General features: G+C 40.9%; 1 protein-coding gene across 2 annotated transcripts in view; it reads right to left on the reverse strand.

Moving 5' to 3' along the window:
- Window positions 1-13,116: 13,116 nt before the first annotated feature.
- LOC141110302 (NACHT, LRR and PYD domains-containing protein 3-like) overlaps window positions 13,117-26,111 on the reverse strand; it is a 110,528-nt gene continuing 97,533 nt past the window's right edge. For both annotated transcript variants that reach the window (XM_073601603.1, XM_073601598.1), the window contains 2 exons: window positions 18,085-18,168; window positions 13,117-13,747 (listed from right to left, as the gene is read on the reverse strand). In XM_073601603.1, the coding sequence (XP_073457704.1) occupies window positions 13,390-13,747; window positions 18,085-18,168 (442 nt within the window). In that variant the 3' untranslated portion in view covers window positions 13,117-13,389. The remainder of the gene's footprint in view (window positions 13,748-18,084; window positions 18,169-26,111) is intronic.

The raw sequence follows: 26,111 nt of genomic DNA on the forward strand, positions 1-26,111 counted from the left end.
TTTTTATAACCTAACCCTGCGTTAAACTTCTCCACAACTTTATCCCTGAGCTGTCTGGTGTGTTCCTTGGTGATGCTGTTTGTTCACTAAGGTTCTCTAACAAACCTCTAAGGTCTTCACAGATCAGCTGGATTTTTTACTGATATTAAATTACACACAGGTGAACTTTATTTACTAATTAGGTGACTTCTGAAGGCCATTGGTTCCATTAGATTTTAGTTAGGGGTATCAAAGTAAAGGGGGTGAATAGAAATGCACACCACATTTTTTGAGAAATGTATTTGTAAAAAAAATTGATAACCATTTATCATTTTCCTTCCACTTCACAATTATGTGCCACTTTGTGTTGGTCTATCACAGGGGTAGGCAACCCCCGGGACTGGTGCCGCCAGCGGCACTCCAAGCCTCTTTTGAAGGCACTCGACTCCCTTCCCATCAGCAGAGAAAGAAACAGGGAAGTGTCAGTGAGACACTAATGCATTCCAATTTCATAATTCCCCATGCCGCACCTGCACTGAAGGGGGGCACTGTGCCCCCACACATTGTAAAAGATTGGAAACATTGTTTGGTTCTCTAACTTTGCTGTAGCTGTGATCGTCAGCTTTTGTGATGGGAAAGAGATTGGGTGCAGTTCTGCTGGGGGAGGGTCCCTGTTTCCAGGAGGAGGAGGACTGTCATTGGCCACTGCTAAACCAATCACAGTCCTGCTAGCCCTGTCCACCATCTGGAGGAAGATGACTCGCTTGGTTGCCACTACCAATCTCAGAAAGAAGTAATTTTACTGTGATTGAGAAAACCACAATCAGGTGACAGTTTGTGGAATTACTGTTGAGCTTCTGGGAATTTTGTTGAAATTATTCCTGAACCTTTGTGTCACTTACTACTGAACCCCTGCACTCTGTGTCCCTTTAAGCCACAGCCAGTATTCAGTGCAATGAAATTCACACCCAACCACTTTTCCTCAGCTGCGGAGGCCCAACTTATGATCCTGCACACAGGCCCACAACTTTCAGAAAATGCTCCTGACCTGAGCTCATCATTGCACATCCATTCCAGATGTTTGTATGTGACATCACATACAAGCACGTGGGCTGGATGCGAGAGGTGGATCAGCAGGATGAGTGTGCCAGGACAGGTAGATGTGTCTCATCTCTGCTTCCTTTCACCACTTTGCATATCACGCATATCATAGATGAGAAGAGGGTACAGCGGTGGAGCAGATGAGAAGGAGGGTACAGCAGTGGGGAAAATGAGCAGGAGGGTTTCAGAGGTGGGACAGAAGAGCAAGAGGGTACAGCGGTGGGGCAGATGTGCAGGGAGGTACAGTGGTGGAAGAGATGAGAAGGGGGTTCTGCAGTGGAACAGAAGAGCGGGGGCTACAGTCATGAGGCAGATGAGCAGGGGGTTCAGTGTTGAGCCAGATGAGAAGGGGGTTACAGTGGTGGGGTAGATGAGCAGAGGGTTTCAGTATTGGGCCAGATGAGATGGGGTTTAGTGGTGGGACAGAAAAGCAGGGGGGTAGAGCAGTGGGACAGATGTGAATGGAGGTGTATTGGTGGGACAGATGAGCAGGGGGTTACAGTGGTGGGGCAGGAGAGCAGGAGGAACAGAGGTGAGACAGATGTGCAGGAGGTACATTGGTGGGGCAGATGAGAAAGCGGGTTACAGTGGTGGGGCAGATGAGCAGATGGGTTCAGTTAGGACAGATGAGAAGGTGATTCAGTAGTGAGACAGAAGAGCATGGGGATACTGCGGTGGAGCAGATGTGCAGGGAGGTACAGTGGTGGGGCAGATGAGAAAAGGGGTACATTGATGGGGTAGATGAGCAGGGGGTTACAGTGGTAGGGCAGATGTGCAGGAGGTACAGTGGTGGGAGGGATGAGAAGGGGGTTCAGCGGTGGGATAGAAAAGCAGGGGGTTACAGTGATGGGGCAGATGAGAAGGGGGGTTACAGTGGTTGGGAAAATGAGCAGGGGGGTTCACTGTTGGGGCAGATGAGAAGGGGGTTCAGCGGTGGGACAGAAGAGCAAGGAGGTACTGCAGTGGTGCAGATGTGAAATCAAGTGCATTAGTGGGACAGATGAGCAGGGGTTACAGTGGTTGGGCAGAAGAGCAGGGTGTACAGAGGTGGGGCAAATGTATAGGGGGGTACAGTGGTGGGGCAGAGGAGAAAGGAGATACATTGGTGGGACAGATGAGTAGGGGGTTACAGCGGTGGGGAAGAGGAGCAGGGGGTACAGAAGTAGGGCAGATGTGCAGAGGGGTGCAGAGGAGAAAGGAGGTACAGTGGAACACATGAGCAGGGGGTTACAGTGGTGGGGCAGAAGAGCAGGGGGAGCAGAGGTGGGACAGATGTGGAGGAGGTATAGTGGTGGGGCAGATGAGCAGATAAGTTTAGTGTTAAGAAAGTTGAGAAAATGGATCAGGGGTGAGACAGAAGAGCATGGGGGTACAGCGGTGGAGCAGATGTGCAGGGAGGTACAGTGATGGGGGAGATGAGCAGGGGGGTACAGTGGTGGAGCAGATGTGCAGGATAGTACAGTGGTGGGGCAAATGAGCAGGGGCTTACAGTGGTGATCTGAGGTGTGAAGGTGCAGGAATTTGGTCTGATCTGAGGTGTGAATGTGCATTAATTGGGGCTGATCTGAGGTGTGAAGGTGCATGAATTGGGCTGATCTGAGGTGTGAATGTGCAGGATTTGGGTCTGATCTGAGGTGTAAAAGTGCATGAACTGGGGCTGATCTGAGGTGTGAAGGTGCATGAACTGGGGCTGATCTGAGGTGTGAAGGTGCATGAACTGGGGCTGATCTGAGGTGTGAAGGTGCATGAACTGGGGCTGATCTGAGGTGTGAAGGTGCATGAACTGGGGCTGATCTGAGGTGTGAAGGTGCATGAATTAGGGGTGAATCTGAGGTGTGAAGGTGCAAGAATTCGGTCTGATCTGAGGTGTGAAGGTGCATGAACTGGGGCTGATCTGAGGTGTGAAGACACATGAATTGGGGCTGATCTGAGGTGTGAAGGTGCAGGAATTGTGGCTAATCAGAGGAGTGAAGGTGCATGAATTCGGGGCTAATCAGAGGTGTGAAGGTGCAGGAATTGGGCCTAATCAGAGGTGTGAATGTGCATGAACTGGGGCTGATCAGAGATGTGAGGGTGCAGGAATTAGGGCTGATCTGAGGCGTGAGAGTGCAGGATGTTAATTTCTCACTACTATTCTAGTAGTTTAAAGCATTTACTTTAGAAAAAATCAGCACGCTCAATTTTTTCGAAAACATTTTTCAGCACACTGTGCTCAAAGGGTTGCCTACCCCTGGTCTATCACATAAAATCCCAAAAGAATAAATGTACATTTTTGGTTGTAACATGACAAAATGTGGAAAATTTCAAGGGGTATGAATACTTTTTCAAGGCTATCTATCTATATATTTATAGGGACAGTAAATCCCTTAGAACCTTCCAAAAAAACTGAAAAAATTCCAGTAGAAGTGTAGTTCTTCTTTAACAGCTGCAAAGAATGGTAACTTGGATCCAGCGAATTCACTTCCTAAAAGAAACAAACTGTCATTAATTTAGTTTCAGTAAACAAATTACTAGACATGAAACTCAATTTCAATTGTTTTTTTTTTTTCAGTTTTTGATAAAGGATGGAAGGGTTAGAACCTCTGTCAGCTCTTAAATTTGTCTGTGTTCTCACAGAGGTGATTTCCCTTCCTGTTCACTCTGACACCCATCATCTGGACAGGAAATTGGGAAAATCTTGCTCATGGGGACAGAAACAGGAAAAAATCCTGAGATAGTATTAAATTAAGAAAACAAAAAAGATACAATTGTCATGACAAATAAAACAGTGCAGTCCAAAAAGAGCCACCAGTTCCAAGCATGGAAGTGGCGGCTTGACGTCATTGCATGTCTCTGCCCCAACTTGTTTCATACGTGCATTATGGCAATTCTATTTGCTGGTATTTAGATAAAGCCTTTTACCTTTTTACCTTTAATAAATATACTGCACTATGTGTGGTCCCTTGCTTGTGGCTCCGTGCGGTGAGCGCTTTTCTCCTACATAATATCAAGCAAACCTTCTGACTGTCCCCAGTGGTGAGAGGTGGTACTGTCCCCATTGTGATGATAGAGCTGGTTGACCATGTGTGAGGGACCCTATTGATTTAAACGCACATGTCACGGCTTCCCTTTGGCAGCTTTAATGTTGGTGAGTGCATTTTAGTTCTGTTGCTCACATGTGGTGGAAAGGATTTCCAGTAGCTGGTGGAAGACACTCTTCTGTGGTGATATTTATCACACATTTGGACTTTCTTTCTAGTAGACTTTTATTTACACTGACATTTTTTTTATTAATACATTTTTTAATATATTTTTTCTGCTGTTGCAAATGTTTTTTGCGCACATTATTGTATTGAATGTGAGTGCATGTTTGTAATATTTGGATTTGGATATTTTTGTTATATCATTTCAGTATTGTATATTTACTTGCTGCAAGCTGCCTATTCCTTTTCTTTAGCACTGATCCTTTCATTTTTTTTCAAATTAAGGATGAGTACATTTATTTTATTTTGGTGAATAGGAAAGCCAAAATTAAAGTGGGTTTTAGGTTTATATATAACTGTATGCTGGTCCTGAGGATTACAGAAGTTCCTTTCAACTATCCTAGACATATAGGAGTGTATATAAGCTGCGCTAATAGTCAAACACCAAATTTGCAAAAATGAAAATCTGTGAATCACTCTTCTAAGTGTGTGGATCACTTTTCAGTGTCCTCAATCGGACAATGAATTTGTGGTGAATAAATATGTGCAGTTAAGTAAACCACTATTCAAGGATAATGTGAACGAATGAAAATGAATAAAAATGATAAAGAAAAAAACAAATCTGTAAATCACTCTACTAAGTGTTTGAACCACTCTTCTGGGTCTTCTCAAATGAAAACATCACAATTAAATACAAATGAAAATATTTTTGTTAATCACTCTTTAAGCTGTGTGAATCGCTTTTCAGAGTCATTGCAAAGTTTCAATAACACAGTTGTGAAAATCGCTCTTCAAAGCGAATAGATCGCTTTACACAATCTTCTCAATGTGACAGTGACTCACAACACAACAATCCCTCCACCATATAAAATTCAAGCTTACCAGACAGTAAGCTGTGTATCGCTTGCGGCTAATAACCCAGCCTGGGCCTTTATTTACCAGTAGAATCGAACAGCAACTCTCATCCAGAGGGCCACCTATGATGGAGCTGAACAGATGGTGTTGGATTTGAAGGCGAATCCCAAGAGGATCAATCTCAGTCAAGGATGGTAATCAGAGTGACCCAAAGAGAAAACAGACTCACCATAGCATAAAACCAATGGACCAATTTATTGTAAAAAAGTAATGCACTTACTCAAGGAGCTTAAAAAACAGCATGAAGAAAACAACCCGGCCAGCTATAGCAAACGCCCATCCCTGCAGGTTGGCGGCAACACGGTGGCATCAGCACCTCCCTACTCCTGATACGTTTCATCACAATATGATGCCGCATGGGTGGCGTGCTGACTCACTGCTTAAATAATAAATACAATTAGAACCACGCCTCAGTTTGAACCTCAGGCGGGCAAACCTAAAACCTCCATATTGGAAAAGGGAAAACTACGGCTTAAGGGAAAGACCAAATAAGGCCTAAATCACTAGGAATTACCCTTATGTCTCAACCCCAACCAATTTAATACTATGTAAAACAGAACAGAAAAAAATATATCTAAAAATTAAAAAACACCATGGGGATCATGTCAAAACAAGTCTCCAGTGTCATAAATATATTAACGTGCCGCTACTGCTACCAGTGGCAAACACATATAACAGTTTATAGATAAATATTAATAAGTTCTCAGTTGTATATGACAAAAACCATCCGTCCAACAAAAACTAGAATCCTAGACCTATTCTTGTAGTATTAGGATTAATCGATTTTTGGAGTTTTTACAGAAAGAAAGCAATGAACAGTGACAAAAGTAAAATGAAAAAATAAAGCAACAGTACACGCGCAATGATCAAATAATACAAAAAAGACAAAACACAAATGCAAATAACACTAGAGGAGTGTTTATAAAGCAGTGAAACTGCTCATTCACCAAATATTTACTGAAGGTGAATCTTCCTAGTGCATATGTTTTAAATGACAGTGATTGATTCATTACCAGTGAATGTTTGGTGAAAGTCATATTCATTGTTTTATAAATGTGCCCCTAAATGAAATAAATTGCACTAACCCAGATACAAAATGAATACACCTTCTACGTAAAGAGTAGGGATGAGCCAAACATACCTGGGTTCGGCATGAGCAGGGTTTGTCTAACATTATTAAAGTATGGGTGTCGATTACAAACCCCATTGAAGTCAATGGGAGCTGAATGTTAAAAAAAAAATATGAATGGCCATTTGTTTAGGCCAATAGGCAAGGGAGTGTCCAACAAATGGTATGGGAGTTGGGCATTGCACTGGGGAGCATCTACCCAAGCAAAAAACATTTCTAAAGATTTCAGTTTGGTGAGTAGCAGGGATTTTAACCAAGCTTTGAAGTGTAACCTTAGGCATAACTTTTAGGTTTTGGATAGAGTGGAGAAGGGGATATTAGGTGAAGGTAAATGGGATACAGATGGCCAAAAAAAAAAAACGGCATGGGGATTCCCCTAAAAAGACACACCCAACTCTTATCCTGATGGGGGTCTGGTAAAGTACTACGCTCTCTTAGATCGGGGAAGGAGAGTGGAGGAGGACACCTGACAGCACAGAGGTGCTGTGAGAGAAGGTATTTAGGATTAGAATTTAAAAAAAAACAGACACACAGTACTTTATATCTTGATAAAACATAGGGGATGGCAGTTGTCGATTATTCTAACTTTACAACCACTTTAAGTGGCATCAGTCTGAAATGTCTTTTTGAATAAAGGTCTTAAATACTCTCCCTCATGGAAACTTTGTAAGTTTGGAACATTTATGGATTTAAAGAAATCTGTTCAAAAGTTGCAAATTAAAAGACATTATTTGAGTAATCCTGTCAATGGAAATGGAGTTTGGTTAAAGAAGAGCAAATAATGATACATATGAATTTATACAAAGCTTCTCTCTTCAATCCCCTGGGGAGTCTACCCTCTTCTTTGGCAGTCTTCCAAAACATGGTACTTAAGGATATTGTACAGTTTAGAGTACGAGACAGTTCTGATATCCACATACAGCCTGGAATAAAAAACACGCTTCTCCTCACTGGGCGGCTGGACCGAGGCAGCATGAAGGCTTTTGCGGAGATTGATTTGCTGATGCCATAAGGGCCAGTTCTCATAGTCTACTAAGAAAACATATTATCGTGGTTCGGTTGTCTATGGGAGCTTCTTGCCTGGAGATGGAGTTTATGCAATCTCGATCCCTGTAATTCGGGATCAATACTGTTTGGTAGGTGGCCATTCTTTTTCTTTTGAGGGAGCACCTTTGAGTACACAAGCACCGTTAAAAGGAAACTTCATAGGACTGAGCCCTTTAATCACCATCAGCTGCACAAGGACTCTGCATTGTAACAGGCTTCTTTTTGTGGTGGTCCTTTTATTATTTAGAGACTATAGTTACTGTATTGTATTTACAGTATTTGCATATTTTGGATTTTTTTCACTTATTGCTTATTTTGCACTATTGCATTTATTTGCACATTTTGAACTTTATTTACATATTGCTTATTTTACACCTATTTTATGATTTCATATATCAGTTATTTTTAGCATTCATTTGTTTCATTACACTTATTTGTTTATTTATAAATTTAAAAGGACAGTGCACTTTTTTTGTTTTTGAGAGTCCAGTTCATATTAGCTCTTTCCTTTTTTTGAGCTGAGCGCAAAAATTCTCTTTTTTTACAGCAGTATTTTAAAAAGTGACATGTTCTGGCCAAATTACCTAGAGTCCATCTATTATCTTTAGGAAGGTTCCTAGTCTCAAAAATAGAATTGCCCCAAATGCGGTTGAGCAACCTCAATGGGTTAGTAAGTTCAGAGACTTAAATAGTTTTTTTCCTTGCACAAAATGTTGTGTGTAAGTGTGGGGGGCACAACATTGTTAGGACTAAGACCCTTTCTTCTGAAACAGCAAAAAGAGTATTTAATATTTCACAATTTATTACTTCCTCAACCACTCATGTGGTTTATTTCCTGCAGTTCCTTGTACCCTGCAATATGTCCATAGAACCACGCGGGCACTGCAGGTGAGGGTTAACGAGCATGTGGCCAGTGTAAAGAGGGCTTTTGAGGATATAGCCTTTCGAGGCATTATGGTATTCACCATGTTAAGGATCCCTCAAGTTTAAAAATTATCAGTATAAATAGGTTTGTATCACATTGTTGTGGGTGTAATATGATAAGAGAAATCTCTCGCCTGTAAACCTGATGGATGTTTGAACTTAAGTCTTATGTTCCTTTCAGATTAAATGTCGAGAGGGATCTAAATTGCTTTAATAATTATAGCTAAAATATGAATTTTGGTTTAATATATTATTTTATTATATATATATATTTAATGGATTATAACAGATTTTAATGTTTATTGCAACGCTACTCCTGTGATCATGGTTTTTGGATGTTGAGATATGATTTATTTTTCTGTCCACTAGAGATGCTAGTGGGTTACCTTTTATTAATAATTAAAGATACATTGGATTTAGTATTATATATATATATATATATATATATATATATATATATATATATATTAGGGAACATGTTCTGTTTACTGATTATTGATTTATGTGAGCATTTTGAAATACAAATATAGCAATAGTTTATGGTTTATAAGTTGGCATTTATGTACGTGATCAAGGAGTGCCATCCATGGATTGTAATAAGCTAATACAGTAGTCAGCACTATCAACCGACCCCTGGAGAAAGTTTTCTATGATGAAACACATCAGGGTGGAGCATCATGCTGATGTCATTACACCTGCTATGGGTTTTTTTCTGCTGTGTCTTAATTTTACTGTTTAAATGTGAGTATTTTTCTTTTATGAAATAAAATGTCCTGGTGGAACACGATGGAGCGTCTATATCTATTTTATATTTAATGGTGGTCTGTGTAGAAGCTGGTTATATCCTAATGGTTACTCCGGTGGTTCATGGCTGCTTTCATAATCATTATAAAGGTGGCTAGGCTTCTACTGAGTTCATGAGACCTCATATAGTGTGGGGGTCTATTATTTTGGTAAGCTGCAGATATACTCTTTGGTGCAGGAACACACAAGAGTATGTGCACAGAATAGTATGAGTGTCATCCTGGTCACATTTGTGGGTTGATTAAATGGACTTATGTGATTTATGATTTATTTTTTACTTATGTGATTTATTTATTTTTTTGCATGGGGTCCCCCTTAAAATCCATATAAGAGCTGAGGGGTTTGGTATGAATATTGGTGGTGGGCCCACGCTGAATTTCTTTTTTTTAATACAATACCCACCACTTTGCTTGGAGTTTCGACCCGACTGAATGTTAATTTAGTTCAACCATTTGCTGAACCTTCAAAGAAGTAAGATTCAGCCTAAACATAAATCAGTCAAATCTGTAATTTCATGCATACGTTTTTTGACCTTTTGTGCTGTAAGAGGAATTTTTTTTACTTCCTGCTTTGCTTGACATCTGTTACATACACAGGAAATAAGGAGACATTTCCCAAATTAGGACACAGATAACATTGAAAAGTTCAAATACGAGACCAAACTGGGCTCTGGATTCTGATTTTCTAAGGGTCACTGAAATTGTCACTGGGCACACTAACTCCAATTCAGCAGCACTGCACAAATTGGGGATTTAGAAAAAGGAAAAGAAACTGCGCTAAGATAAAGTGTAACTATAAATAATGATAACTGTCATGTAATGGAAGCAGCAATTCTCCTGTGTAACATCAAATAGTGAAAAATATGAAAAAAGAATAGAATTGCGCTATAACGCGATTCTATTCTTTTTTCACAAATTGGGGATTCCCTTTAGGAAAAGGGAAGGGTCCAAGATTTGAGAATCCACATTCATGCAATCCAATGACGGCACCAAACAAATGTCCAAGGGGCAAAGGCTTTTAATGGTAAAATTGATTCATGCTGTATACTCTATCACTGGAACAACTTGCCCGCCAGATACTTTTCAGGCAGTAGATCACATTGCAGATCTGTTTGGTATGCTTGGTATCTGCTCACCTGAGACAATTTAGGCACAGTGAAAATCCTTAAGCCCTAAAGAAGGGGAAGTGTGTTTGACCCTCAAAACACTCATATCATTAAAATACTTTGAATGCTTGGACATTTGCTCTCATTGGATAGTAATAATGAAAAATTGACAGGGGTTTTAATCTTCCCCCCTATTCAAAACAAAAAATACATTTTTCTGGCTAATGGATGCCTGACATAGCTTTACAGCTTTTTCCTATTTTCCCCAGGAGCTCTGAACTTATGTTTCCAGTGTATATACTTTGTGTTCCACAGAAATGAAATAATTTTTTAGCCTTCAGTTTACCCTAAAGGTAATTTAAATTACACATGTTTTGTATGTTTCTAATAAACTATAGAGATATGACAAATGAGACTCATTAAGGACACAGAATATAGCCTTAAACTGTATAGCATATACAATAGCATTATTACACTCTTACAACGTTGCACTGTACATTCTGCAGAAATCTCTAAAGTACAAATCATAGAATCATAAATATTTTATTGTGCCATCTGTTCATTTGCCTGGCTCATTTTACAGTGTGTAGAGCTTAGTGACAAAGCAGATAAAAAGAATCCTAAAAGCAGTACAGTCTACATTTCTGTCTAACATACGGCAATGTACCTTCTGTCAGGCAATCACTTACTTATACAATGTGTTACCTAATCACACACAGAGCAAGTGAGGGACTGGCTAAACCTAATGAATATTACAGCAGTGTTGTCCTTAGTAAGGGGCCATACCGTAGCTATACCACTGCTTAAAGTGCCATTATATTCAGAAAAATTTTAATTGTACACATCTGTAAAAATAGGCAGTGTACATTTTAGCAGAACCTTGCAATCTTTTATGTTTTCTACATTCGTTAATTCCTGATTGCTCCTGTCATTTCTCTTCACTTTCTAATTGTTGGATGGGAAGCTAAATGAAGCCAATTGCCCAGCTGAGCATTGCGACACTCAATGCACATGCTCCACTATTGTATTCAGAGAAATCGATTCACTTCAATTTTTCTTGCTGCAAACTGCCCCATGTGACTTTTCATCAGCTGTAGGGGCAGCTAGAGCACTCAGATTTGCATGTTCTCCTTCCCCCTGCTGCCCAACATGATCATTGTGTCATCTAGCAGGGTGGATCAAGCTGGAATAATTGATAAAGCTTTCTCCCTGCTAGCCGTTCCACGTGACACAGATTACCCAAGCTACAGAGACATGTAAAACATTGTGATTGGCAGCAGCTCCTCCTTTTTTTGTAACACGTGACCACAACAGTGCCAATCACCATCATGTGGGTGTGAAAAGACCCTGGAGCAACATTTGATAGCTGCATCAGAGGATTACTGCTTGCTTATTCTCCAGATCCCATAGTGTGGCGGGAAAGGATATACAGATGTCACAGGAAAAGGTATCTGGGCCATTTATTTTGCTACATAATATATATTTTTCATTTCAGTGTATAAAATCTACATGAAATTGGTGCTCTGTGTTTAACTACTTCCTATCCCCAAGACCGTTTATAAACGGCCTGGGTTGAAGTGGTTTTACCAGGATCATGACTGCAACTACAGTCATGATCTTGGTATTGTTCTTTTTAGTTCTTTTCACTTTTAGGTAAAAGTGATCCGAGCTGCTATGCAGCCACTGGATCACTTTTACAGGCTGCAGAAGGCCCCCCCCCTGAAACCAGGCCCTCCTGTTTCATCTGGGAGCCTAGCAAAGATGTGACCGCGCCATTGGCTTCCCCAGACAAAGTGAGAGGAACTGATGTTGTTCATCCTACAGTGTGACACCAGAAACCGGAAGGGACAAGGATTTTGTCACTTCCAGGTTTGGTCTGATGTAAACAAGGCGTTACTGGCTTGTGAAAGCATCTAATCAATTTAAAGTGATCCCCCCCGTACTGAAGTACAAAATGCAAAGGTCCCACACCCATATGTAAACGGTGATCACACCACATATCTGAGATATCTCACAGGAGTGAGCTTTCTTTGAGTGGTACTAACAGTATTAGACAACAGAAAAAAAACCCAGAAAGTCAAGGTTTTAGGAGGATTTTGAAAACCTTGAACACATTTGGGAGGATTAATAAAAAGCATCTCTCAGCTGGTACTATTGTCAATATCAACTAATCAACTCCCATTTTGCATTTTTTCCACACAGCTTAGAAAATGCAGAATCTAAAAGGTGATTGGCCAGTTGAGAAAAAATTTGTCACAGTCCTTTTTTTTATGAATTCATCCCATTGAGTTTGTGAGTACCAAAAATTAAAATGGTTCCAATATAAAACAAACCAAAAAAGCTGTCTACACAGCATTTTGTATTTCCTATTATCACACTACTCAGTGTGAATCTGGCTGCAGAATCCTAAAGCAAACGGAACACAATTTTTAAAGGACACAGAATAGATTTTTTTACCTAGGAGACATTATTAAAACTTCCCAAAAATGTGCAAATATGCAAGAACAAAAACACGTGTAGTTGACAAGGGCTAGCAAAATATTGGAGGTTATTTACGAAAGGCAAATCCACTTTGCACTAAAAGTGCAAACTACAAGTGCAAAGTGCACTTGAAATTGCACTGAAAGTGCACTTGGAAGTGCAGTCGCTGTAAATCTGAGGGGTAGATCTGAAATGAGGGGAAGCTCTGCTGATTTTATCATCCAAGCATGTGCAATCTAAAATGCTGTTTTTTATTTTCCTTGCATGTCCCTCTCGGATCTACAGCAACTGCACTTCCAAGTGCACTTTCAGTGCAATTTCAAGTGCACTTTGCACTTGTAGTTTGCACTTGTAGTGCAAAGTGGATTTGCCTTTAGTAAATAACCCCCATTGCATCCATAACCTCTTGTTACTGATAGTACATAACAAAGCTCACTAACCATATCTGGTAGGTGTAAGAATCAGTATTTAATCTGAACGTTATGTGCCATATTTTTTACATTCTGATACTTTTTAGATATTAAAATGACGAACACCAAAATTAGGCAGCAGTCATCTAACGGTATAAATTGATGCCATGTTCTTGAAATACAGGGCGCCGATCTGTCATCTCATATTACATTTCAAATATAATATGAACAATGTACTCTGTTCTGATGGCCGTATTAAAATTGAAATATCTCAGCAGTGTTTAGATTTAATCTCCAGGAAAGGTTCATGTTTCACATTTTTCTTAACTGTTCCTGAAACATCAATCTGAGAGCCTCCATTCTTTTGCTAATATTCTTTATTGCACAACGATGTATCCTGTCCTGCAGAAAGGAATCCAGTTGAGTATACCATTGTCTCATCCACTCTGTTTCTTTTCCATTGCAAAGGCTAAGTCCTCTGTAAACTTTAGTCAGGAAAGAGACAATTTTCTCATCATTGCACATTTTGCAACGTTGAAATATCCAATCCCACCATCCTTCCCAAAACACCTGGCCAAAATTCTCATCTATGTGGGCAGCGATGACGCTTTTTAGAGAATTTTTCTTCAAAGCTGTAATGTCATCTGCTTGGAGATTATTTCCTAGAAGCCTAAATGAAAAAAAAAAAAAACAAGATGGGGGTAAAACATTTAAAATATTTAAAGATGATTTACTGAAAGGAGAATACTTACTTTATTGGTTATTTATTGGGTGTTTAATATATAAATCAAATTTAAATTCAAATTAAAATCACATTAGGAGGGAAAAAAATGAAATAAAGCTAAAGCTAAAATTTCTCCCTTAGTTACAGAAGTTACAGAGCCCAATTGTCAGTAACAAATGCTGTATCAGTTACTATGAACTGCTTCTTTAGAAAAAAAAAAAACACAAATGTGTTAGTCCAATCTAATTTAGTCTTGATATAGCAATGGAAAGTCCATAATCCATCTGTGCTGTACACAGAAAGGCTTTTTGCTTTATGTATGTCAAATGCATAATTCACTAAACCAAATCCTAAAGTGATTGTAAAGTATTGTTTAAAAAACAAAACAAAAAAAAAACAAACATGTTATAACTACCTCCTCTGTGCAGTTGGTTTTGCACAGAGCAGCCCTGATCCTTCTCTTCTCGGGTCCTTCTTTGCTGCTCCTGGCCCATCCCTCCTGTAGATTGCCCTCAGCCCCTCCCTCAGCCAGCAGCTTTCTATGGGGGCCGAGTCAGAGCTCCGTGTATCCATGCAGACACGGAACCCCGACCTGCCCCCCCCCCTTTCTCCCCTAATTGGCTGACTGGTTTTAATTGACAGCCATGGAAGCCAATGGCACCGCTGCTGTGTCTCAGCCAATCAGGAGGAGTGTCCCAGATGGCTTAGACATACATGGACATCGCTGGAGTGAGAAGGGGCTCAGGTAAGTAATTAGGGGGGTGCTGAGGAGGCTGCTACACACAGACGTTTTTTTTTTTATCTTAATGCATAGAATACATTAAGATAAAAAACCTTCTGCCTTTACAATGCCTTTAATACAAGTCAGGCTTAAAAGCTCAAATCCAGTTTCATATTTTTAAATAGTTGTCAATTTTTTTTTTTAATAAAAAGCAGCTCTCACTGCATTACCTTCTGTATGGCACTGTCCCGTGCTCTGCAATCCAGCACCAGTTCTTTTACAGGCTTAATGGTGCCAAGCCTAATTCAGCCTAATACTTGTGAGTGCAAAGCGTCATAAGTCCCTCCTGGGAGGCATCACTATGACATCCTGCACATACAGTACAATGATGCAGAACACATTGCTGACAACATTATCTTGGCATTGCTTTCTCCATTATTGAGGACCATCAGAGATAGAGGATCTTACCTCTCTTATAACTGGCTTGAAGACATCTTAAAAAGGTAAGTGTACCTACAGTGCCTTGAAAAAGTATTCATACCCCTTGAAATTCTAGTAAAATAATAGTTGTCCTGTGGACAGATTCTCCCACCTGAGCTGTGGATCTCTGAAGCTCCTCCAGAGTTACCATAGACCTCCTGGCTGCTTCTCTGATTAATGCTCTCCTTGCCTGGTCTGTCAGTTTAGGCCATGTCTTGGAAGGTTTGCAGTTGCGCCATACTCTTTCAATTTTCAGATGATGGATTGAACAGTGCTCCGTGAGATGTTCAAAGCTTGAGCATTTTTTTTAAAACCTAACCCTGCTTTAACCACTGTCACAGTAGGAGATGCTGTCTCTGTAAAACTGGTAGTTTGGGGGACACAGGGTGTGCACATTTGTTTGGTGCAGGACTGCAGAGCATAGATGTGGACTGGAAAAAACTGCTTTTGCAGCTTTCTCCAGGTTTTGGTATTTCATCATCTGTAGTTTGGATATTCCATAGTGTCTTGGGTGGGACGGGAAGTCTCCAGGAGTCAGGGGGGCTGCAGGAGGCAGCCAGAACATGTGTAACTGCAAGAGGCAGTGAAACAACCTGAGGACTAATGCCAGAGCGGAGCTGTGGGCGCTAAAGTGAAGCCGTTAACATTGAAGTATGCTGTGGTCTGTGTGACCAGGATAACGAGCAGAAGTACTGCTAAAGAGAGCCAGGTGGGCTAGTATTTTCCGTTGTGTATATTTGCTGGAGAAGAACCCCTACGCGGGAAACCTTTATGTCACAGACTTTCATTTACCTTTTTAATAAAAATGGGCTACCATGCCCTAAAATATAGTTCCTGACTGGCTTGAATCACTGACAAAAGCATCTACCACGAGAGCTAATGGTCCCCCATGTTACACCACTTAAGGACCAGAAGGATTTACCCCCTTAATGACCAGGCCATTTTTTGCAATACCGCACTGAGTTGCTTTAACTGACAATTGCACGGTCGTGCGATGTTGTACCCAAACAAAATTGATGTGCTTTTTTTCCCACAAATAGAGATTTCTTTTGGTGGTATTTGATCACCTCTGCTGTTTTTATTTTTTTGCGCTATAAACAAAAAAAGACCAACAATTCTGAAAAAAAACCCCAATATTTTTTACTTTTTGCTATAATAATTATCCCCCAAATTTATTTTTAAAAACACATTTCTTGATCAGTTTAGGCCAATATGTATTCTTCTACATTCTTTTGGTTTGCGCCAAAGTTATAGTGATCAAAGCACAGATCACTGTATAAATGACACTGGCAGGAAAGTGGTTAACACTAGGGGGGACCAGAAGGTTAAGTGTGTCCTAGGGAGGTGTTTCTAACTGTGGGGGGAGTGGACTATTTGGGAGTACAGAGAGAACGCTGTTCCTAATCACTAGGAACAGACAATCACACTGTACTCCCCCCACAGGGTATGGGTACGTCGTTTTTCGCAATAGGGCTGCCCTGCTGCAGTATATATGCGTTGGGCGGTCCTTAAGTGGTTGGTTAAACTTTAGCACAACTTTCTCCCTGATCTGTCTGTTGTGTTACTTGGCCTTCATGATGCTGTTCGTTCACTAAGGTTCTCTAACAAACCTCTGAGGGCTTCACAGATCAGCTGTATTTATACTGAAATTAAATTACACACAGGTAGACTCTATTTACTAATTAGGTGACTTCTGAAGGCAATTGGTTCCACTTCATTTTAGTTAGGGTTATCAGAGTAAAGGGGGCTGAATACAAATGCACGCCACACTGGGTAAAACTTTCACTTTCTAGATGTGCAAAGCTGGTAGAGACATACCCAAAAAGACTTGCAGCTGTAATTGCAGCCAAAGGTGGTCCTACAAAGTATTGACTCAGGGGGGCTGAATATAAATGCACGCCACACTTTTCAAATATTTATTTGTAAAAAAATTTAAAAACCATTGATCATTTTCCTTCCACTTCACAATTATGTGCCACTTTGTGTTGGTCTATCACATAAAATCCCCAAAAATGTATTTATGTTTTTGGTTGTAAGATGACAAAATGTGGAAAAGGTCAAGGAGTATGAATACTTTTTCAAGGCACTGTATACCCAAAACTTTTTTTGTTATTTTTTTAGAAGATAAAATGAGAAAAGGTTAGAAGCCCTATTTGGTTTTAGTGTATCTGTTACATAGATTTCTGCTCTGGGGACAGCATTTTTCCCACATCTGCAACAGGGAAACAGACAACAATAAAATGCAAGACAGAGGTTCTAGTATTCCCCTACTTAACTTTTAAAAAATGTTTTTGCTTCTGTCTGTGTTGCTGTTAAAAATATTTTTCCTCACAAGAAGTGAAGGAATCTCTCCAATGAAACCTTCGCTGGCAGTAAAATGTGTCATGAGTTCTAATCCTTCCACACTCTATCCAAAACTAAAAAAGAGTTTTGGCTATTGACACATTTTTACTTTGGCTTTCCAAAACTGTTAAAGGCTTGGCCATTCAAGCCTAGTGTATGTTAAATTCTTAATGATTCAGGCCAGGTTCACATATGTCTGGCTGCCATTTGCAGCCCAGGGTCCGGTGCATTCCTGTTCAATGGTTCAGGTGCAAATCAGGTCAGAATTTAATCTTGAATTCACACCTGAACTGGACCCAAACACAGGACCCTCTTGGAATCTGGACTGCAGCCGCGCCAGACATGTGTGAACCGGCTCCATTGAGAGCCGTTGACACTCGCATGTCATGGATGCAGTTTTCACCACACCATGGATGTGGTGAAACCTGCATCCAAATTGCACATATGTGAACCCGGCCTCAGTCATTCTTTACAAATGCCGTACTTCTGGATCATCAGGGAAGGTAGGTTGGGCCAATAAAAATGTGGATACAAAGCTAAATGGAGTGTTCATTCAAACAGATACAAACTGATTTTCCCACCTAACAGCATTGCAGCAAAAGCAAATGGGAAGGAAAGTCAGGCATTCTCCATATATACAGGTATGTCATATGTATGGACACTTTAACACGTTAACACATTACTTATTACTAAGAAAAGCACAATGGTTTTCCAACAGTTAAAAAACATGGATACTTACACAATATGTTGTAAGTTAGAGTTGACAGAAGATATGTCAGAAATTTGTTCAATGGCCTTGTAACTGATATTATTACCTTCAAGCCTGTGAATAAACATTTTTGAAAGTTTATTGGTGCTCTTCATGCCAATATTATGAAAGGTTATTTCTTCACAAAGCCTTGAGTATACTTAAATAGCTCTCCTACCAGGGCTGTTGCTGATTCTGTTTGGTCAATATATCTCAGCCATCTAATCCATACAAATTCACATTTTAGATGCTTCACTCTATGTATAATGCTTTTATTTGAATAAAAATAAGTTATTTTGTTGAAAAGATCATGGTACAAGTAATCACAACAAAGGCGTTAGTTATCAGACTGTAGGCTAATTTGGCTGCGCATGTGGGTGGTCACAGTGGGACTGTACACGGTCACTTTGAAATCTTGTGCCAATTTTAGATGGCTTTGTATTTACAGATCCGGTTTTGTCATTGAGTATGTGGATATTAAATTAAAATGCAGAGAACAATTTCTGAAACAGAACCTTGCTTGCACTTAATAAAGCTTAGTTTCCATTCCATACAGTGACATATGTGTCAAACTTGATCAGATGGTACACTGTGTTTTTTGTATATATACTGTATATATGTTGTAGGTGGGTATTTAGGAACCGCAATACATTTTCAAAATAAAACATTTTAAAACAACTTACACTGCATTCACACTTAAGCTGGGCATCTTTGGGTATTTTGCAGACTTTTTCTTGAGCATTCATGCAGGTGTTTTTGCTGGCATCTAAGGCTTAAGCATTTTTTAAAATAATTTTTAAGCAATGAAAAGCTAGTCACTAGGGAATAAAAACACACCATAAGGGTGTTCTCATGTGTTTTTTTCACCTAATTCGGTCAGTTTTCAAGTGCTCCTATTGAAATCTATTGGGGACAAAAACCCTTGAAGCAAAGCTTGAAGCGCAAAAGAAGGTCAGGTACTTTTTTAAGCAATAAGCTTTAAGTTTTGAATGTTGAACATTTTGGAGCTTCACGTTCTCTCTCTGGTATGGATGGAGCCTTACTATTTATGCATCCCAACAGCCAACTGCCATGACACAATTATTTTCCTGTAATCTGCTCTATTTAACCACTTGCCGACCGCCTAACGACGATATACGTTGGCAGAATGGCACGGGCAGGCAAAATCACGTACCTGTACGTGATTGCCTTACCGCGGGCGGGGGGTCAAATCGGACCCCCCCGTGCCCGAGGCGGTCGGCTTTGGTCTGGCAGCGATCAGAGATGAGGGGGAGGCCATCCATTCGTGGCCCCCCCTCACGATCGCTCCCAGCCAATCGGAATCCTCCCCTGCCTCTGTGTAGTACACAGAGGCAGAGGATGTGATGTCATCTCTCCTCGGCTCGGCAGTTTCCGTTCCGGCGCCGAGGAGAGAAGACTGTAATGTGAGTGCACAACACACACACATACAGTAGAACATGCCAGGCACACATTACACCCCCCTTTACCCCCCGATCCCCCCCCGATCACCCCTCTCCCCCTGTCACACTGACACCAAGCAGTTTTTTTTTTTTTTTTTCTGATTACTGCATGGTGTCAGTTTGTGACAGTTAGTGTGGTAGGGCAGTTAGGGTTGGCCCCCTTTAGGTCTAGGGTACCCCCCTAACCCCCCCAATAAAGTTTTAACCCCTTGATCACCCCCCGTCGCCAGTGTCGCTAAGCGATCATTTTTCTGATCGCTGCATTAGTGTCACTGGTGACGCTAGTTAGGGAGGTAAATATTTAGTGTTTTATAGCGACAGGGACCCCCATATACTACCTAGTAAAGGTTTTAACCCCTTGATTGCCCCCTAGTTAACCTTTTCACCACTGATCACCGTATAACCGTTACGGGTGACGCTGGTTAGTTCATTTATTTTTTATAGTGTCAGGGCACCCGCCATTTATTACCGAATAAAGGTTTAGCCCCCTGATCGCCCGGCGGTGATATGCGTCGCCCCAGGCAGCGTCAGATTAGCGCCAGTACCGCTAACACACACGCACACAGCATACGCTTCCCTTAGTGGTATAGTATCTGAGCGGATCGATATCTGATCCGATCAGATCTATACTAGCGTCCCCAGCAGTTTAGGGTTCCCAAAAACGCAGTGTTAGCGGGATCAGCCCAGATACCTGCCAGCACCTGCGTTTTGCCCCTCCGCCCGGCCCAGCCCAGCCCACCCAAGTGCAGTATCAATCGATTACTGACATTTACAAAACACTAAACGCATAACTGCAGCGTTCGCAGAGTCAGGCCTGATCCCTGCGATCGCTAACAGTTTTTTTGGTAGCGTTTTGGTGAACTGGCAAGCACCAGCCCCAAGCAGCGTCAGGTTAGTGCCAGTACCGCTAACACCCACGCACGCACCGTACACCTCCCTTAGTGGTATAGTATCTGAACAGATCAATATCTGATCCGATCAGATCTATACTAGCGTCCCCAGCAGTTTAGGGTTCCCAAAAACGCAGTGTTAGCGGGATCAGCCCAGATACCTGCTAGCACCTGCGTTTTGCCCCTTCGCCCGGCCCAGCCCAGCCCACCCAAGTGCAGTAACGATCGATCACTGTCACTTACAAAACACTAAACACATAACTGCAGCGTTCGCAGAGTCAGGCCTGATCCCTGCGATCGCTAACAGTTTTTTTGGTAGCGTTTTGGTGAACTGGCAAGCACCAGCGGCCTAGTACACCCCGGTCGTAGTCAAACCAGCACTGTAGTAACACTTGGTGACGTGGCGAGTCCCATAAGTGCAGTTCAAGCTGGTGAGGTGGCAAGCACAAGTAGTGTCCCGCTGGCACCAAGAAGAAGACAAACAAGCCCGTCGTGCCCATAATGCCCTTCCTCCTGCATTCGCCAATCCTAATTGGGAACCCACTACTTCTGCAGCACCCGTACTTCCCTCATTCACATCCCCAACCAAATGCAGTCGGCTACATGATAGGCATTTTCTTTATGTCCTCCCGAGTACCCCTACCCAACGAACCCCCCCAAAAAAGATGTCGTGTCTGCAGCAAGTGTGGATATAGGCGCGACACCCGCTATTATTGTCCCTCCTGTCCTGACAATCCTGGTCTTTGCATTGGTGAATGTTTTGAACGCTACCATTCACTAGTTGAGTATTAGCGTAGGGTCAAGCATTGCACAGACTAGGCACATTTTCACAGGGTCTCCCAAGATGCCATCGCATTTTGAGAGACCCGAACCTGGAACCGGCTACAGTTATAAAAGTTAGTTACAAAAAAAAGTGTAAAAAAAAAACAAAAACAAAAAAATATATAAAATAAAAAAAAATAGTTGTCGTTTTATTGTTCTCTCTCTCTCTCTATTCTCTCTCTATTGTTCTGCTCTTTTTTACTGTATTCTATTCTGCAATGTTTTATTGTTATTATGTTTTATCATGTTTGCTTTTCAGGTATGCAATTTTTTATACTTTACTGTTTACTGTGCTTTATTGTTAACCATTTTTTTGTCTTCACGTACGCCATTCATGAATTTGAATGGTTATACCAGAATGATGCCTGCAGGTTTAGGTATCATCTTGGTATCATTCTTTTCAGCCAGCGGTCGGCTTTCATGTAAAAGCAATTCTAGCAGCTAATTAGCCTCTAGACTGCTTTTACAAGCAGTGGGAGGGAATGCCCCCCCCACCGTCTTCCGTGTTTTTCTCTGGCTCTCCTGTCTCAACAGGGAACCTGAGAATGCAGCCGGTGATTCAGCCAGCTGACCATAGAGCTGATCAGAGACCAGAGTGGCTCCAAACATCTCTATGGCCTAAGAAACCGGAAGCTACGAGCATTTTATGACTTAGATTTCACCAGATGTAAACAGCGCCATTGGGAAATTGGGAAAGCATTTTATCACACCGATCTTGGTGTGGTCAGATGCTTTGAGGGCAGAGGAGAGATCTAGAGCCTAATAGACCCCAATTTTTTCAAAAAAGAGTACCTGTCATTACCTATTGCTATCATAGGGGATATTTACATTCCCTGAGATAACAATAAAAATGATTCTAAAAAAAATGAAAGGAACAGTTTAAAAATTATATATAAAAGTAAAAAAATAATAAAAAAAAAATTTAAAAAAAAGCACCCCTGTCCCCCCCTGCTCTCGCGCTAAGGCGAACGCACACGTCGGTCTGGCGTCAAATGTAAACAGCAATTGCACCATGCATGTGAGGTATCACCGCGAAGGTCAGATCGAGTGCAGTAATTTTAGCAGTAGACCTCCTCTGTAAATCTAAAGTGGTAACCTGTAAAGGCTTTTAAAGGCTTTTAAAAATGTATTTATTTTGTTGCCACTACACGTTTGTGCGCAATTTTAAAGCATGTCATGTTTGGTATCCATGTACTTGGCCTAAGATCATCTTTTTTATTTCATCAAACATTTGGGAAATATAGTGTGTTTTAGTGCATTAAAATTTAAAAAAGTGTGTTTTTTCCCCAAAAAATGAGTTTGAAAAATCGCTGCGCAAATACTGTGTGAAAAAAAAAATTAAACACCCACCATTTTAATCTGTAGGACATTTGCTTTAAAAAAATATATAATGTTTGGGGGTTCAAAGTAATTTTCTTGCAAAAAAAAAATAATTTTTTAATGTAAACAAAAAGTGTCAGAAAGGGCTTTGTCTTCAAGTGGTTAGAAGAGTGGGTGATGTGTGACATAAGCTTCTAAATGTTGTGCATAAAATGCCAGGGCAGTTCAAACCCCCCCCAAATGACCCCATTTTGGAAAGCCAAAGCTATTTGCTGAGAGTCATGTCGAGTCCATGGAATATTTTATATTGTGACACAAGTTGCGGGAAAGAGACAATTTTTTTTTTTTTTTTTTGCACAAAGTTGTCACTAAATGATATATTGCTCAAACATGCCATGGGAATATGTGAAATTATACCCCAAAATAAATTCTGCTGCTTCTCCTGAGTACAGGGATACCACATGTGTGAGACTTTTTGGGAGCCTAGCCGCGTACAGGACCCCGAAAACCAAGTACCGCCTTCAGGCTTTCTAAGGGTTTAAATTTTTGATTTCACTCTTCACTGCCTATCACAGTTTCAGAGGCCATGGAATGCCCAGGTGGCACAACCCCCCCCCCCACCCAAATGACCCCATTTTGGAAAGTAGACACCCCAAGCTATTTGCTGAGAGGTATAGTGAATATTTTGCAGACCTCACTTTTTGTCACAAAGTTTTGAAAATTGAAAAAAGAAAAAAAATTTTTTTTCTTGTCTTTCTTCATTTTCAAAAACAAATGAGAGCAGCAAAATACTCACCATGCCTCTCAGCAAATAGCTTGGGATGTCTACTTTCCAAAATGGGGTCATTTGGGGGGGGTTTGTGCCACCTGGGCTTTCCATGGCCTCCAAAACTGTGATAGGCAGTGAAGAGTGAAATCAAAAATTTACACCCTTAGAAATCCTGAAGGCGGTGATTGGTTTTCGGGGCCCCGTACGCGGCTAGGCTCCCAAAAAGTCCCACACATGTGGTATCCCCGTACTCAGGAGAAGCAGCTAAATGTATTTTGGGGTGCAATTCCACATATGCCCGTGGCCTGTGCGAGCAATATATCATTTAGTGACAACTTTGTGCAAAAAAAAAAAAAAAAAAAATTGTCACTTTCCCGCAACTTGTGTCAAAATATAAAATATTCCATGTACTCAACATGCCTCAAAGCAAATAGCTTGGGGTGTCTACGTTCCAAAATGGGGTCATTTGGGGGGGTTTTGTGCCACCTGGGCATTTTATGGCCTTCAAAACTGTGATAGGTAGTGAGGAGTAAAATCAAAAATTTACGCCCTTAGAAATCCTGAAGGCAATGATTGTTTTTTGGGGCTAGGCTCCCAAAAAGTCCCACACATGTGGTATCCTCGTACTCAGGAGAAGCAGCTGAATATATTTTGGGGGTGCAATTCCACATATGCCCGTGGCCTGTGTGAGCAATATATCATTTAGTCCCAACTTTTTGTAATTTTTTTTTTGTCATTATTCAATCACTTGGGACAAAAAAATAAATATTCAATGGGCTCAACATGCCTCTCAGCAATTTCCTTGGGGTGTCTGCTTTCCAAAATGGGGTCATTTGGGGGGGTTTTGTACCACCCTGCCATTTTAGCACCTCAAGAAATGACATAGGCAGTCATAAACTAAAAGCTGTGTAAATTCCAGAAAATGTACCCTAGTTTGTAGACGCTATAACTTTTGCACAAACCAATAAATATACGCTTATTGACATTTTTTTTACCAAAGACATGTGGCCGAATACATTTTGGCCTAAATGTATGACTAAAATTGAGTTTATTGGATTTTTTTTATAACAAAAAGTAGATATTATCATTTTTTTTCAAAATTTTCGGTCTTTTTCCGTTTATAGCGCAAAAAATAAAAACCGCAGAGGTGATCAAATACCATCAAAAGAAAGCTCTATTTGTGGGAAGAAAAGGACGCAAATTTTGTTTGGGTACAGCATTGCATGACCGCGCAATTAGCAGTTAAAGCGACACAGTGCCAAATTGTAAAAAGTGCTCTGGTCAGGAAGGGGGTAAATCCTTCCGGGGCTGAAGTGGTTAAGACGTGCTATCCTTCACCTCTGTGTAGTACAGAGTCAGAATTTTACCATAGGTGCTGGTAGGCACAGAACTTTTGGTGCCCTATTTAACAGGTCTCTATTAGTAGGATCAAGCTTTTGCGTGGAGCTTTTCCTTGTTTTCCTGGTCCTAACTCAGCTTAGAATAATATGATAATATGTAAATGACCTTATATGAGATCACCATTCCTATTAATGGTGGAAATAGATGAGATCACCATTCCTATTAATGGTGCAAATGTGTGGTCATAATTATACATGGAAAAGTTGCCTCTTTGCCTCTGGTGCCATACTAATTGTCAATCCAGTCCTGCCATCAGGTATTTCAGTTTTCAGCAGTTCCTTACTTAATATAATATTTTGCTTTTCCATTAGACAGTCTTTTTTTTTTAATTGGCTTGTACTACATTTAAACATTTGGAAGTAAGAGTCTTGTCTATGATCACACACCAGAGATGCCTGCTATTTATTAGCCAGAAAGGCCACTTCTGTGACCTTCTCAGATTTTATTTCACTTCTTGCTGTGGCCTGACTACCATTCCGCTGTCCAAAAAGACCACCTCAATAAGGGAACTCTTGTTAAACAAGAAGAGGAGTTGAGCAGTTGGTAAAGCATTGCCAAAAATCATGGGAATTTGACTTTAACGTGACACTAATAAAGGTTTGTTTGTTTTTTTTTTTTTAAATAACAAACATGTCACTTTCCTCCACTGTGCAGCTTGTTTTGCGCAGTGGCCCCGAACCTGCTCTTCTGGGGTCCCTCGGTGTCTCTCTCGGCCCCTCCCCACATCAGATAACCCCCTGGGAAAAGCGCTCTCCCGGGGGGTTACTTTGCGGCCGCGCTCCCGAATCCAGCATTCGGCGTCCATAAAGGCTGAATGCAGGACTCGGCCCCACCCCCCGGCGCCTGCGTAATTGGATTTGATTGACAGCAGCGGGAGCCAATGGCTGCGCTTCTATTAATCTATCCAATCAAGAGCCGAGAACCCCGGGCAAAGAGAGAACGCGTCCCCCTTTTGTAACACTTTGCAAAAAAATTATCATTGTTCATAAAATTAAGGCCAAAATTTATTCTGCTACATTTCTTTGGTGAAAATAACCCAAATCAGTGTATATTACATTACATATATTATACAGTCTACAAACTATGGTATATATATATATATATCTGAAAAGTGATCAATCCTGATGTACTGAGGGCCTATCTCATTTCCTGAGGCCGAAAATGGCAGGTCAGTACAAATAACCCCCAAATTACCCCATTTTGGAAAGTTGACAGTCCAAGCTATTTAGCAAGAGGCATGTGAGTTTTTTCCACAATTTTTTAATTTTTTTTACATGTCTCCAGTGCAGTACAGTGTCATCATATAACTGGCCACAGAGACAGGTTTTTGCTGGAGATATTTTTAAAGGACCATAT

Source organism: Aquarana catesbeiana, linkage group LG01 (genome assembly GCF_042186555.1).
Source record: "Aquarana catesbeiana isolate 2022-GZ linkage group LG01, ASM4218655v1, whole genome shotgun sequence".
Classification (NCBI taxonomy): domain Eukaryota; kingdom Metazoa; phylum Chordata; class Amphibia; order Anura; family Ranidae; genus Aquarana; species Aquarana catesbeiana.